This window comes from Pristiophorus japonicus, chromosome 5 (assembly GCF_044704955.1).
Source record: "Pristiophorus japonicus isolate sPriJap1 chromosome 5, sPriJap1.hap1, whole genome shotgun sequence".
NCBI lineage: Eukaryota > Metazoa > Chordata > Chondrichthyes > Pristiophoridae > Pristiophorus > Pristiophorus japonicus.
This window is the reverse complement of record NC_091981.1, coordinates 305,218,693-305,232,985: the sequence shown is the minus strand read 5'-3', so window position 1 is coordinate 305,232,985 and position 14,293 is coordinate 305,218,693. Positions and strand designations below refer to the sequence as shown.

The 14,293-nt window shown below is 46.9% G+C and overlaps 1 protein-coding gene across 2 annotated transcripts; it reads left to right on the top strand.

The window, feature by feature from the left end:
* The first annotated feature begins 643 nt into the window (after positions 1-643).
* On the top strand, positions 644-12,353 carry LOC139264046 (zinc finger protein 229-like). 2 transcript variants are annotated; one of them, XM_070880146.1, is made up of 2 exons: positions 644-706; positions 10,764-12,353. In XM_070880146.1, the coding sequence occupies exon 2, from the start codon at positions 11,110-11,112 to the stop codon at positions 12,211-12,213; it is 1,104 nt and encodes a 367-aa protein (XP_070736247.1). In that variant the 5' UTR covers positions 644-706; positions 10,764-11,109; the 3' UTR covers positions 12,214-12,353. The 2 variants fall into 2 exon arrangements, with proteins under 2 accessions (XP_070736247.1, XP_070736248.1); XM_070880147.1 differs by lacking the exon at positions 644-706 and adding an exon at positions 4,593-4,647.
* Positions 12,354-14,293: the final 1,940 nt, after the last annotated feature.

Genomic DNA, 14,293 nt, shown 5'->3' with positions numbered 1-14,293 from the left:
ATCAGCCATGATCTTATTGAATGGCGGAGCAGGCTCGAGGGGCTAGATGGCCTACTCCTGTTCCTAATTCTCATGTTTTTATGTTCTTATTAATGTTGGGGAAGTCCAGAACCAGGGGTCACAGTCTAAGGATAAGGGGTAAGCCATTTAGGACCGAGATGAGGAGAAACTTCTTCACCCAGAGAGTGGTGAACCTGTGGAATTCTCTACCACAGAAAGTTGTTGAGGCCAATTCACTAAATATATTCAAAAAGGAGTTAGATGAGGTCCTTACTGCTAGGGGGATCAAGGGGTATGGCGAGAAAGCAGGAATGGGGTACTGAAGTTGCATGTTCAGCCATGAACTCATTGAATGGCGGTGCAGGCTCGAAGGGCCAAATGGCCTGCTCCTGCACCTATTTTCCTTGTTTCGATGTTTACCGAAGGGTCCGGTCGACTGACGTCCGCCTTCCCCTCCCGCGCATGCTCAGTGCGGGAGATCCGGGCTCAGCCCCGCCCATTGGGGGCCGCAAGCCCCGCCCCTCACACACTCCAATTGGTTGGAGGACCAACCGTCACTGGATCCTCCAGTCCCGCCCCCGCTCTTCCTATTGGTCCGGAGCTGCCGTCAATCTCCCGGGCAGTGTGAGCTGAGCATGCGCAGTGTGAGTACTGGAGACGCACGGACGCTGAAAGGAGCTCAGGCTGGAGCCGGACTCTGCGCCGGGTGAGAATCAGCGGGGCGCAGGGGAGTCACCGATCGGCAAGTGGGCGGGAGGCTTCATAAACAACTGGTGTAGGCCGCAAGCCCCGAGTAATAACCCGAAACTCCCGCGTTTGCAGCGACGGGTTTTTCTCCCGGTCACAGGCCCGGATTCACCGCCATCTTTGTACAGGAAGGCGGGAAGGTTCAGAGTGCTGCCCGCTGGCTTCATGGCGTGACAGCGCATGCGCAGCCATCTTAGCGCGGGAACAGAGTGGGCGGGGCTTCAGTGTCTGTTCCCAACCGGGTCCCAGTGTCCGGGAGTGAAAATAATAGCCTCATTTATTTTATTCTCAGTCTCCACCATTGGATTTTGCACCATATCTCCTGAAGGCGTTGGTCAGTGCCGAGCTTACGGTTTACATCACACACAATTCTAATAGAAGAGCCTCAGAGCTGGACCCCCTTCTACAGCCCCAGGGTTAGAATCCCCATGTACAGTCCCAGGTTAGAATCCCCATGTACACTCCCAGGGTTAGAATCCCCATGTACAGTCCCAGGTTAGAATCCCCATGTACACTCCCAGGGTTAGAATCCCCATGTACAGCCCCAGGGTTAGAATCCCCATGTACAGCCCCAGGGTTAGAATCCCCATGTACACTCCCAGGGTTAGAATCCCCATGTACAGCCCCAGGGTTAGAATCCCCATGTACACTCCCAGGGTTAGAATCCCCATGTACAGCCCCAGGGTTAGAATCCCCATGTACAGCCCCAGGGTTAGAATCCCCATGTACACTCCCAGGGTTAGAATCCCCATGTACAGTCCCAGGTTAGAATCCCCATGTACACTCCCAGGGTTAGAATCCCCATGTACAGCCCCAGGGTTAGAATCCCCATGTACAGTCCCAGAGTTAGAATCCCCATGTACAGTCCCAGAGTTAGAATCCCCATGTAAAGTCCCAGGTTAGAATCCCCATGTACAATCCCAGGGTTAGAATCCCCATATACAGCCCCAGGGTTAGAATCCCCATGTACAGTCCCAGGGTTAGAATCCCCATGTACAGTCCCAGGGTTAGAATCCCCATGTAAAGTCCCAGGTTAGAATCCCCATGTACAGTCCCAGAGTTAGAATCCCCATGTACAGCCCCAGGGTTAGAATCCCCATGTATAGTCCCAGAGTTAGAATCCCCATGTAAAGTCCCAGGTTAGAATCCCCATGTACAATCCCAGGGTTAGAATCCCCATGTACAGCCCCAGGGTTAGAATCCCCATGTACAGTCCCAGGGTTAGAATCCCCATGTACAGTCCCAGGGTTAGAATCCCCATGTAAAGTCCCAGGTTAGAATCCCCATGTACAGTCCCAGAGTTAGAATCCCCATGTAAAGTCCCAGAGTTAGAATCCCCATGTAAAGTCCCAGAGTTAGAATCCCCATGTAAAGTCCCAGGGTTAGAATCCCCATGTACAATCCCAGGGTTACAATCCCCATGTAATGTCCCAGAGTTAGAATCCCCATGTACAATCCCAGGGTTAGAATCCCCATGTAAAGTCCCAGAGTTAGAATCCCCATGTAATGTCCCAGGTTAGAATCCCCATGTACAATCCCAGGATTAGAATCCCCATGTAAAGTCACAGGATTAGAATCCCCATGTAAAGTCCCAGGGTTAGAATCCCCATGTAAAGTCCCAGGGTTAGAATCCCCATGTAAAGTCCCAGGGTTAGAATCCCCATGTAAAGTCCCAGGGCTAGAATCCCCATGTAAAGTCCCAGGGTTAGAATCCCCATGTACAGTCCCAGGGTTAGAATCCCCATGCAAAGTCCCAGGTTAGAATCCCCATGTAAAGTCCCAGAGTTAGAATCCCCATGTAAAGTCCCAGGGTTAGAATCCCCATGTAAAGTCCCAGGGTTAGAATCCACATGTAAAGTCCCAGGGTTAGAATCCCCATGTAAAGTCCCAGGTTAGAATCCCCATGTACAGTCCCAGAGTTAGAATCCCCATGTAAAGTCCCAGAGTTAGAATCCCCATGTAAAGTCCCAGAGTTAGAATCCCCATGTAAAGTCCCAGGGTTAGAATCCCCATGTACAATCCCAGGGTTACAATCCCCATGTAATGTCCCAGAGTTAGAATCCCCATGTACAATCCCAGGGTTAGAATCCCCATGTAAAGTCCCAGAGTTAGAATCCCCATGTAATGTCCCAGGTTAGAATCCCCATGTACAATCCCAGGATTAGAATCCCCATGTAAAGTCACAGGATTAGAATCCCCATGTAAAGTCCCAGGGTTAGAATCCCCATGTAAAGTCCCAGGGTTAGAATCCCCATGTAAAGTCCCAGGGTTAGAATCCCCATGTAAAGTCCCAGGGTTAGAATCCCCATGTAAAGTCCCAGGGTTAGAATCCCCATGTACAGTCCCAGGGTTAGAATCCCCATGCAAAGTCCCAGGTTAGAATCCCCATGTAAAGTCCCAGAGTTAGAATCCCCATGTAAAGTCCCAGGGTTAGAATCCCCATGTACAATCCCAGGGTTAGAATCCCCATGTAAAGTCCCAGAGTTAGAATCCCCATGTCAAGTCCCAGGTTAGAATCCCCATGCACAATCCCAGGGTTAGAATCCCCATGTAAAGTCACAGGGTTAGAATCCCCATGCAAAGTCCCAGAGCTAGAATCCCCATGTAAAGTCCCAGGGTTAGAATCCCCATGTAAAGTCCCAGGGTTAGAATCCCCATGTAAAGTCACAGGGTTAGAATCCCCATGCAAAGTCCCAGAGCTAGAATCCCCATGTAAAGTCCCAGGGTTAGAATCCCCATGTAAAGTCCCAGGGTTAGAATCCCCATGTACAGTCCCAGGGTTAGAATCCCCATGTAAAGTCCCAGGGTTAGAATCCCCATGTAAAGTCCCAGGGTTAGAATCCCCATGTAAAGTCACAGGGTTAGAATCCCCATGCAAAGTCCCAGAGCTAGAATCCCCATGTAAAGTCCCAGGGTTAGAATCCCCATGTAAAGTCCCAGGGTTAGAATCCCCATGTAAAGTCCCAGAGTTAGAATCCCCATGTCAAGTCCCAGGTTAGAATCCCCATGCACAATCCCAGGGTTAGAATCCCCATGTAAAGTCACAGGGTTAGAATCCCCATGCAAAGTCCCAGAGCTAGAATCCCCATGTAAAGTCCCAGGGTTAGAATCCCCATGTAAAGTCCCAGGGTTAGAATCCCCATGTAAAGTCACAGGGTTAGAATCCCCATGCAAAGTCCCAGAGCTAGAATCCCCATGTAAAGTCCCAGGGTTAGAATCCCCATGTAAAGTCCCAGGGTTAGAATCCCCATGTACAGTCCCAGGGTTAGAATCCCCATGTAAAGTCCCAGGGTTAGAATCCCCATGTAAAGTCCCAGGGTTAGAATCCCCATGTAAAGTCACAGGGTTAGAATCCCCATGCAAAGTCCCAGAGCTAGAATCCCCATGTAAAGTCCCAGGGTTAGAATCCCCATGTAAAGTCCCAGGGTTAGAATCCCCATGTAAAGTCCCAGGGTTAGAATCCCCATGTAAAGTCCCAGAGCTAGAATCCCCATGTAAAGTCTCAGGGTTAGAATCCCCATGTAAAGTCCCAGGGTTAGAATCCCCATGTAAAGTCCCAGGGTTACTGATACTGGGGGAGGTGGGACTTGTACAAACCGGACGGTCTGTACCTGGGCAGGACCGAAAACAATGTCCTAGGGGGAGTGTTTGCTCGTGCTGTTGGGGAGGAGTTTTAAACTAATATGGCAGGGGGATTGGAACCAATGCAGGGAGACAGAGGGAAACAAAAAGGAGACAAAAGCAAAAGACAGAAAGGAGATGAGGAAAAGTGGAGGGCAGAGAAACCCAAGGCAAAGAACAAAAAGGGCCACTGTACAGCAAAATTCTAAAAGGACAAAGGATGTTAAAAAAACAAGCCTGAAGGCTTTGTGTCTTAATGCAAGGAGTGTCCGTAATAAGGTGAATGAATTAACTGTGCAAATAGATGTTAACAAATATGATGTGATTGGGATTACAGAGACATGGCTCCAGGATGATCAGGGCTGGGAACTCAACATCCAGGGGTATTCAACATTCAGGATGAATAGAATAAAAGGAAAAGCAGGTGGGGTAGCATTGCTGGTTAAAGAGGAGATTAATGCAATAGTTAGGAAAGACATTAGCTTGGATGATGTGGAATGTATATGGATCGAGCTGCAGAACACCAAAGGACAAAAATCGTGAGTGGGAGTTGTGTACAGACCTCCAAACAGTAGAAGTGATGCTGGGGAGGGCATCAAACAGGAAATTAGGGGTGCATGCAATAAAGGTGCAGCAGTTATAATGGGTGACTTTAATATGCACATAGATTGGACTAACCAAACTGGAAGCAATACGGTGGAGGAGGATTTCCTGGAGTGCATAAGGGATGGTTTTCGAGACCAATATGTCGAGGAACCAACTAGTGGGGAGGCCATCTTCGACTGGGTGTTGTGTAATGAGAGAGGATTAATTAGCAATCTCGTTGTGCGAGGCCCCTTGGGGAAGAGTGACCATAATATGGTGGAATTCTGCATTAGGATGGAGAATGAAACAGTTAATTCAAAGACCATGGTCCAGAACTTAAAGAAGGGTAACTTTGAAGGTTTGAGGCGTGAATTGGCTAGGATAGATTGACGAATTATACTAAAGGGGTTGACTGTGGATGGGCAATGGCAGGCATTTAGAGACCGCATGGATGAACTACAACAATTGTACATTCTTGTCTGGCGTAAAAATAAAAAAGGGAAGGTGGCTCAACCGTGGCTATCAAGGGAAATCAGAGATAGTATTAAAGCCAAGGAAGTGGCATACAAATTGGCCAGAAATAGCAGTGAACCCGGGGACTGGGAGAAATTTAGAACTCAGCAGAGGAGGACAAAGGGTTTGATTAGGGCAGGGAAAATGGAGTACGAGAAGAAGCTTGCAGGGAACATTAAGGCAGTGTGCAAAAGTTTCGAGAGGTATGTAAAGAGAAAAAGGTTAGTAAAGACAAACGTAGGTCCCCTGCAGTCAGAATCAGGGGAAGTCATAACTGGGAACAAAGAAATGGCAGACCAATTGAACAAGTACTTTGGTTCGGTATTCACTAAGAAGGACACCAACAACCTTCCGGATATAAAAGGGGTCAGAGGGTCTAGTAAGGAGGAGGAACTGAGGGAAATCTTTATTAGTCGGGAAATTGTGTTGGGGAAATTGATGGGATTGAAGGCCGATAAATCCCCAGGGCCTGATGGACTGCATCCCAGAGTACTTAAGGAGGTGGCCTTGGAAATAGTGGATGCATTGACAGTCATTTTCCAACATTCCATTGACTCTGGAGGGTAGCCAATGTAACCCCACTTTTTAAAAAAGGAGGGAGAGAGAAAACAGGGAATTATAGACCGGTCAGCCTGACATCCGTAGTGGGTAAAATGATGGAATCAATTATTAAGGATGTTATCGCAGTGCATTTGGAAAATGGTGACATGATAGGTCCAAGTCAGCATGGATTTGTGAAGGGGAAAATCATGCTTGACAAACCTTCTGGAATTTTTTGAGGATGTTTCCAGTAAAGTGGACAGGGGAGAACCAGTTGATGTGGTATATTTGGACTTTCAGAAGGCTTTCGACAAGGTCCCACACAAGAGATTAATGTCCAAAGTTAAAGCACATGGGATTGGGGGTAGTGTGCTGACGTGGATTGAGAACTGGTTGTCAGACAGGAAGCAAAGAGTCGGAGTAAATGGGTACTTTTCAGAATGGCAGGCAGTAACTAGTGGGGTACCGCAAGGTTCTGTGCTGGGGACCCAGCTGTTTACATTGTACATTAATGATTTAGATGAGGGGATTAAATGTAGTATCTCCAAATTTGCGGATGACACTAAGTTGGGTGGAAGTGTGAGCTGCGAGGAGGATGCTATGAGGCTGCAGAGTGACTTGGATAGGTTAGGTGAGTGGGCAAATGCATGGCAGATGAAGTATAATGTGGATAAATGTGAGGTTGTCCACTTTGGTGGTAAAAACAAAGAGACAGACTATTATCTGAATGGTGACAGATTAGGAAAAGGGGAGGTGCAACGAGACCTGGGTGTCATGGTACATCAGTCATTGAAGGTTGGCATGCAGCTACAGCAGGCGGTTAAGAAAGCAAATGGCATGTTGGCCTTCATAGCGAGGGGATTTGAGTACAGGGGCAGGGAGGTGTTGCTACAGTTGTACAGGCCCTTGGTGAGGCCACACCTGGAGTATTGTGTACAGTTTTGGTCTCCTAACTTGAGGAAGGACATTCTTGCTATTGAGGGAGTGCAGCGAAGATTCACCAGACTGATTCCCGGGATGGTAGGACTGACCTATCAAGAAAGACTGGATCAACTGGGCTTGTATTCACTGGAGTTTAGAAGAATGAATGAGAGGGGACCTCATAGAAACATTTAAAATTCTGACGGGTTTAGACAGGTTAGATGCAGGAAGAATGTTCCCAATGTTAGGGAAGTCCAGAACCAGGGGTCACAGTCTAAGGATAAGGGGTAAGCCATTTAGGACCGAGATGAGGAGAAACTTCTTCACCCAGAGAGTGGTGAACCTGTGGAATTCTCTACCACAGAAAGTAGTTGAGGCCAATTCACTAAATATATTTAAAAGGGAGTTAGATGAAGTCCTTACTACTCCGGGGATCAAGGTGTATGGCGAGAAAGCAGGAAGGGGGTACGGAAGTGCATGTTCAGCCATGAACTCATTGAATGGCGGTGCAGGCTAGAGGGGATGAATGGCCTACTCCTGCACTTATTTTCTATGTTTCTATGAGATAGGGTCGAGTGTAATATAAACAGAGACAGAGTCCAGTGTAATATAAACAGAGACAGGGCCTCGTGTAATATAAACAGAGACAGGGCCTCGTGTAATATAAACAGAGACAGGGCCTAGTGTAATATAAACAGAGACAGGGCCTCATGTAATATAAACAGAGACAGGGTACAGTTTAATATAAACAGAGACAGGGTCTCATGTAATATAAACAGAGACAGGGTCTCGTGTAATATAAACAGAGACAGCTAGTGTAATATAAACAGAGACAGGGTCTACTGTCATACATCCAGAGACAGCGTCTAGTGTAATATAAACAGAGACAGGGTCTACTGTCATACATCCAGAGACAGGGTCTATTGTACTATAAACAGAGACAGTGTCTGGTGTAATATAAACAGAGATAGGCTCGAGTGTAATATAAACAGAGAAACGGTCTAGTGTAATCTAAACAGAGACCCAGGCCAGTGTAATATAAAAAGATACAGGGTCTCATGTGATATAAACAGAGACAGGATCTGGTGTAATATAAACAGAGCCAGGACCTAGTGTAATATAAACAGAGACAGGGCCGAGTGTAATATAAACAGAGACAGGGCCTACTGTAATATAAACAGACACAGGGCCTTGTGTAATATAAACAGAGACCGGGCCTAGCGTAATATAAATAGAGACAAGGTCTAGTGTAATATAAAAAGGTACAGGACATAGTGTAATATAAACAGAGACAGGGTCCAGTATAATATAAACAGGGACAGGTCCCAGTGTAATATAAACAGGGACAAGGTCTAGTGTAATATAAACAGGGACAGGGTCTGGTATAATATAAACAGAGACAGGGTCTAATGTAATATAAACAGAGACAGGGCCTTGTGTATGTAAACAGAGACGGGGTCTAGTGTAATATAAACAGAGACAGAGTCTAGTGTAATATAAACAGAGACAGGGTCTAGTGTAATATAAACAGAGACAGGGTTAGGGTTAGGGTTCGTGCGGTAGCCCACACTAGTGACTAGTGGGCTACCGCAAGGTTCTGTGCTGGGGCTCGTTAATGATTTAGACGAGGGGATTAAATGTAGTATCTCCAAATTTACGGATGACACAAATTTGGGTGGCAGTTTGAGCTGCGAGGAGGATGCTATGAGGCTGCAGAGTGACTTGGATAGGTTAGGTGAGTAGGCAAATGCATGGCAGATGAAGTATAATATGGATAAATGTGAGGTTATCCACTTTGGTGGTAAAAACAGAGAGACAGACAATTATCTGAATGGTGACAGATTAGGAAAAGGGGAGGTGCAACGAGACCTGGGTATAGGGGCAGGGCGGTGTTGCTACAGTTGTACAGGGCCTTGGTGAGGCCACACCTGGAGTATTGTGTACAGTTTTGGTCTCCTAGCCTGAGGAAGGACATTCTTGCTATTGAGGGAGTGCAGCGAAGGTTCACCAGACTGATCCCCGGGATGGTGGGACTGACCTATCAAGAAAGACTGGATCAACTGGGCTTGTATTCACTGGAGTTCAGAAGAATGAGAGGGGACCGCATAGAAACGATTAAAATTCTGATGGGTTGAGACAGGTTAGATGCAGGAAGAATGTTCCCAATGTTGGGGAAGTCCAGATCCAGGGGTCACAGTCTAAGGATAAGGGGTAAGTCATTTAGGATCGAGATGAGGAGAAACTTCTTCACCCAGAGAGTGGTGAACCTGTGAAATTCTCTACCACAGAAAGTTGTTGAGGACAATTCACTAAATATATTCAAAAAAGAGTTAGATGAAGTCCTTACTACTCGGGGGATCAAGGTGTATGGCGAGAAAGCAGGAATGGGGTACTGAAGTTTCATGTTCAGCCATGAACTCATTGAATGGCGGTGCAGTCTAGAAGGGCCGAATGGCCTACTCCTGCACATATTTTCTATGTTTCTATGTTAGAAGCCCCATGTAAAGTCCCAGGGTTAGACTCCCCATGTAAAGTCCCAGAGTTAGAATCTCCATGTACAATCCCAGAGTTAGAATCCCCATGCAAAGTCCCAGAGTTAGAATCCCCATGTAAAGTCCCAGGGTTAGAATCCCCATGTAAAGTCCCAGGGATAGAATCTCCATGTGCAGTCCCAGGGTTAGAATCCCCATGTAAAGTCCCAGGGTTAGAATCCCCGTGTACAGTCCCAGGGTTAGAATCCCCATGTACAGTCCCAGAGTTAGAATCCCCATGTACAATCCCAGGGTTAGAATCCCCATGTAAAGTCCCAGGGTTAGAATCTCCATGTACAGTCCCAGGGTTAGAATCCCCATGTACAGCCCCAGAGTTAGAATCCCCATGTACAGCCCCAGAGTTAGAATCCCCATGTAAAATCCCAGGGTTAGAATCCCCATGTACAGTCCCAGAGTTAGAATCTCCATGTACAGTCCCAGGGTTAGAATCCTCATGTACAGTCCCAGGGTTAGAATCCCCATGTCTTGTCCCAGAGTTGGAATCCCCATGTACAGTCCCAGGGTTAGGATCCCCAATGTACAGACCCAGGGTTAGAATCCCCATGTCCAGCGTTGGAATCGCCATATACAGTCCCAGGCTTGGAATCCAGCGCACGGAAGTGGAAATTCAGCTTTGGTGTTACAAGTTTCATTGGTTCCAGGCTGGAGAGTGGAATAATTCACTGACAGGCCGTTTTAAATTTGTGTGGTTGTGTATTCAATTTCCCGGTAACTGTGATCCTGGATTTAAAGGAGGGGAGAGCTGTGTTTAAATCAAATCGTCTCTTTGGAGATTCTCTGAGTGAAGGATCTGGTCAGCTTGAAACAACATAAAAGTAGATTAAAAATGTACAATTGGTAGTTTTTGACCAAATTCGACTCCTACAGGGAAGGGGAAATTCTCCAATAAGGAAAGAACTGTGCAAGATTTGAAATGTTTTAACAAAGGATTCAAGGGACTCTTACATTTGGGATCTTTATTTTGTTCAGTCTAGAAGTTAGATAACAGACTTTCTCTTGTGAATATAGAGCTGTATTATTAGGCTATGATCTGTTTACTTGTTTATCTTCTGTTCAATACATTTGCTGAGTAAATTGAACCCAGGTTTGCAGGCGTGATGCTCTGTTCACACATCGAAGGTGAGAGAGATGTTGTGGGACACATGTTAAGTCCAGGAGCTGAAATTTACAGACAGGGTTCAATGATCCCGGGCGTGTGAAGGAATGTTATATAGAAGCTAAAATAGTTTGTTCTGAATTTCTATCCTTACTTACAGTGATGTCTTTTGTAAACTCCTCTTACAGGGTATTAGAAGGGGAGGATTTACAGACGGGAAACTCAAACCAAACAGCACATCAATTCGATTCCTCCGGACCTGTACATCATCAGCCTTTGAATGTGGAAGGAGAAATATTTGTTTGTTCTGTCTGTGGGAAAGGATTTCAAACATCAGTGTGACTGGAAAAGCACCGAGACACAAGCACCTGAGTGAGAGTGTCCCAGTGCGCTGACTGGAAAGAGCTTTAACCAGTTACATAGCCTGAAAAAACAGTGCACCATTCAGGCGGGGAGAAACTGTACACGTGTTCTGTGTGTGGACGAGGCTTTAACTGATCGCCTAACCTGGAGAGACACAAGGACACCCCCACCATGGAGAAACCGTGGAAATGTGAGGACTGTGGGAAGGGATTCAGTTTCCCGTCCCAGCTGGAAGCTCATCGCCGATTTCACACTGGGGAGAGGCCGTTCAACTGCCCCGTGTGTGGAAAGGGATTCACTCATTCATCCAACCTTCAGAGACACCAGCTAATTCACACAGGGGCGAGGTCATTCACCTGTTCTATGTGTGAGAAGGGATTTGCTCAGTTATCCAACCTGCTGACACACAAACGAGTTCATACTGGGGAGAGGCCGTTCATCTGCTCCATCTGCGGGAAGGGATTCACTCAGTTAGCCATTCTCCAGAAACACCAGCGAGTCCACACTGGGGAGAGGCTGTTCACCTGCTCTGTGTGTGGAAAAGGATTCACTGAGTCATCCGGTCTGTTGGCACACAACAAGCTAGTTCACACTGAAGGGAGGCCGTTCATTTGCTCTGTGTGTGAGAAGGGATTCACTCGGTTATCCAACCTGCTGACACACAAGCGAGTTCACACTGGGGAGAGGCCGTTCACTTGCTCTGTGTGTGGGAAGGGATTCACTGTGCTTGCCGGTCTCCAGAAACACCAGCGAGTCCACACTGGGGAGAGGCCATTCACCTGCTCTGTGTGTGGAAAAGGATTCACTCAGTCATCCGGTCTGTTGGCACACAACAAGCTAGTTCACACTGAGGGGAGGCCATTCACTTGCTCCGAATGTGGGAAGGGATTCGCTTTGTCATCCACCCTTCTGATACACCAGCGAGTTCACACTGGAGAGAGGCCGTTCAGCTGCTCTGTCTGTGGGAAGAGATTCACTCAGTTATCCAACCTCCAGACACACCAGCGAGTTCACACTGGGGAGAGGCCGTTCAACTGCTCGGTCTGTGAGAAGGGATTCGCTCTGTTAGTCTGTCTTCAGAAACACCAGCGAGTTCACACAGGGGAGAGGCCATTCAATTGCTCCAAATGTGGGAAGAGATTCACTCAGTCATCCCACCTGCTGGTACACAACAAGCGAGTTCACACGAAGGAGAGGCCGTTCCCATGCTCCGTGTGTGGGAAGGGATTCGCTGTGTCATCTGACCTCCTGAAACACCAACAAGTTCACAATTGACTGCAGGGGTTGGATTCTGCTGTTAATTACACCCAAGACAGAACTTTGTTCATTCTGGAAGTTGGGATTTGTTTCTCCCTATAACTGGGCTACAGTTTAATAATCTGTAAAAATGTCAAATAAATCAGCTTTCTTTTAAACACCGTGTGCCTAGTCCTTGATATCTCAATGATAAGACAAGCTGATTGGCGATTTGTTATGAACTGGGTGGAATCTATCTTAGAACGGAGTTCCCACAACTTTTAAAAAGAAGTCTGATATTCGATTTCACCCAATGGGGAATATTCTGATAATCTGTTACTGTCACGGGACAAAGCAGCATTGTTACTTTTAACATCAGTTTCATCAAACTCAATGGGCAATCCGATCTCCAAAGGGAAACGTCTCCTTCAAGCTGACGGTGCCGGCAGTTCTACAGCTCATTTCTCACTGTGTTTGTTCTTTATTTATTCATTCTCGGGATGTGGTTAAACCTGTCTGCATTTATTGCCCATCCTTAATTACCCCTTTAGAAGGTGTTGGTGAGCTGCTGCCGCCTTGAACCGTGCAGCAGTCGATGTGGTGAAGGTGCTCCCACAGTGCTGAGGTCAGGATGCTGCGTGACTTGGAGGGGAACCTGGAGGTGCCGGTATTCCCATGCACCTGCTGTCCTTGTCCTTCGACACGGAGGAGATTGTGGGTTTGGAAGGTGCTGTCGAAGAAACCTTGGTGACCTGCTGCTGTAGATGGTGCACACTACAGACACAGTGGTCCTCATGTTTTTATCCAAGACAGGCCTCAGCCCAGTTCATTTGTTCCCAATGTTGATGCAGTGGTTCAAGAGGTGCCGGGTATCAGGAACAGTATCGAGGGATGGGTGGGACAGTACGCTGCGAGGAGAACACAAAGCATCTGCAAAGGAATATGGACAGGTTAAGAGAGTGGGCAATAAGCTGGTAGGTGGAGCATAATGTGGGGAACTGTGAGGTTAATCACTTTATTAGCAAGGTCAGAAAAACACAATATTTCAAATTGTGAGAAAATGTTAAATGTTGGGTGTTCAGAGAGGCTTGGGTTTCCTTGAACAGGAAACACAAAGTTAGCATGCAGGTACAGCAAGCAATTAGGAAGGTGAATGGCATGTTGGCCTTTATTGCAAGGGGGTTGGAATACAAGAGTAAGGAAGTCTTACTACAATTGTACAGGGCTTTGGTGAGACCACAGAGGCGGTCCAACGAAAGTTCACTAGATTGATCGCTGGGATGAGAGGGTTCGATGAGGAGAGATTGAGTAGATTATACTCTGGAGTTTAGAAGAATGAGAGGGGATCTCATTGAAAAATATAAGATTCTGAGGGGCATTGACAGAGGTTGTTTCCCCTGGCTGGAGAGTTTAGAAATAGAGGTAGACCATTTCAGACCGAGTTGAGGAGGAATGTCTTCACTCAGAGGGTTGTGAATCTTTGGAATTCTCTACCTGAAAGGACTGTGGATGTCGAGTCGTTGAGTATATTCAAGGTTAAGATAGATAGATTTATGGACTCTAGGGGAATCACGGGAATATGGGGAACAGGCGGGAACGTGGAGTTGAGATCAATAATTAGCCACGATCTTATTGAGTGACGCAGCAGTCTCGAAGTGCTGTATGGCCGACAACTGCTTCCAATTCTTATGCTCTTATGTTCTTAAATTGTTTCCACAGACTGAAGGGTTTGTAACCAGAAGACACAGATTTAACTAGCACAAGCATCAGAAGCGAAATGAAATAAATACGCAATCAGCTGTTGTGATCTGAAATACACTGTCTGAAAGGGTGCTGGGAGCAGATTCAGGAATAAGTTACAGCAGAGAATTGGGTCGATACTTGAATTGGAAAAAAAATGCAGAGATATTGGGAAAGAGCAGGGGGAGTGGGACTGATTGGGATATTGGGAAAGAGCAGGGAGAGTGGGACAAATTGGGATATTGGGAAAGGGCAGGGGAAGTGGGACTGATTGGGACATTGGGAAAGAGCAGGGAGAGTGGGACAAATTGGGATATTGGGAAAGGGCAGGAGGAGTGGGACTGATTGGGATATTGGGAATGAGCAGGGGGAGTGGGAC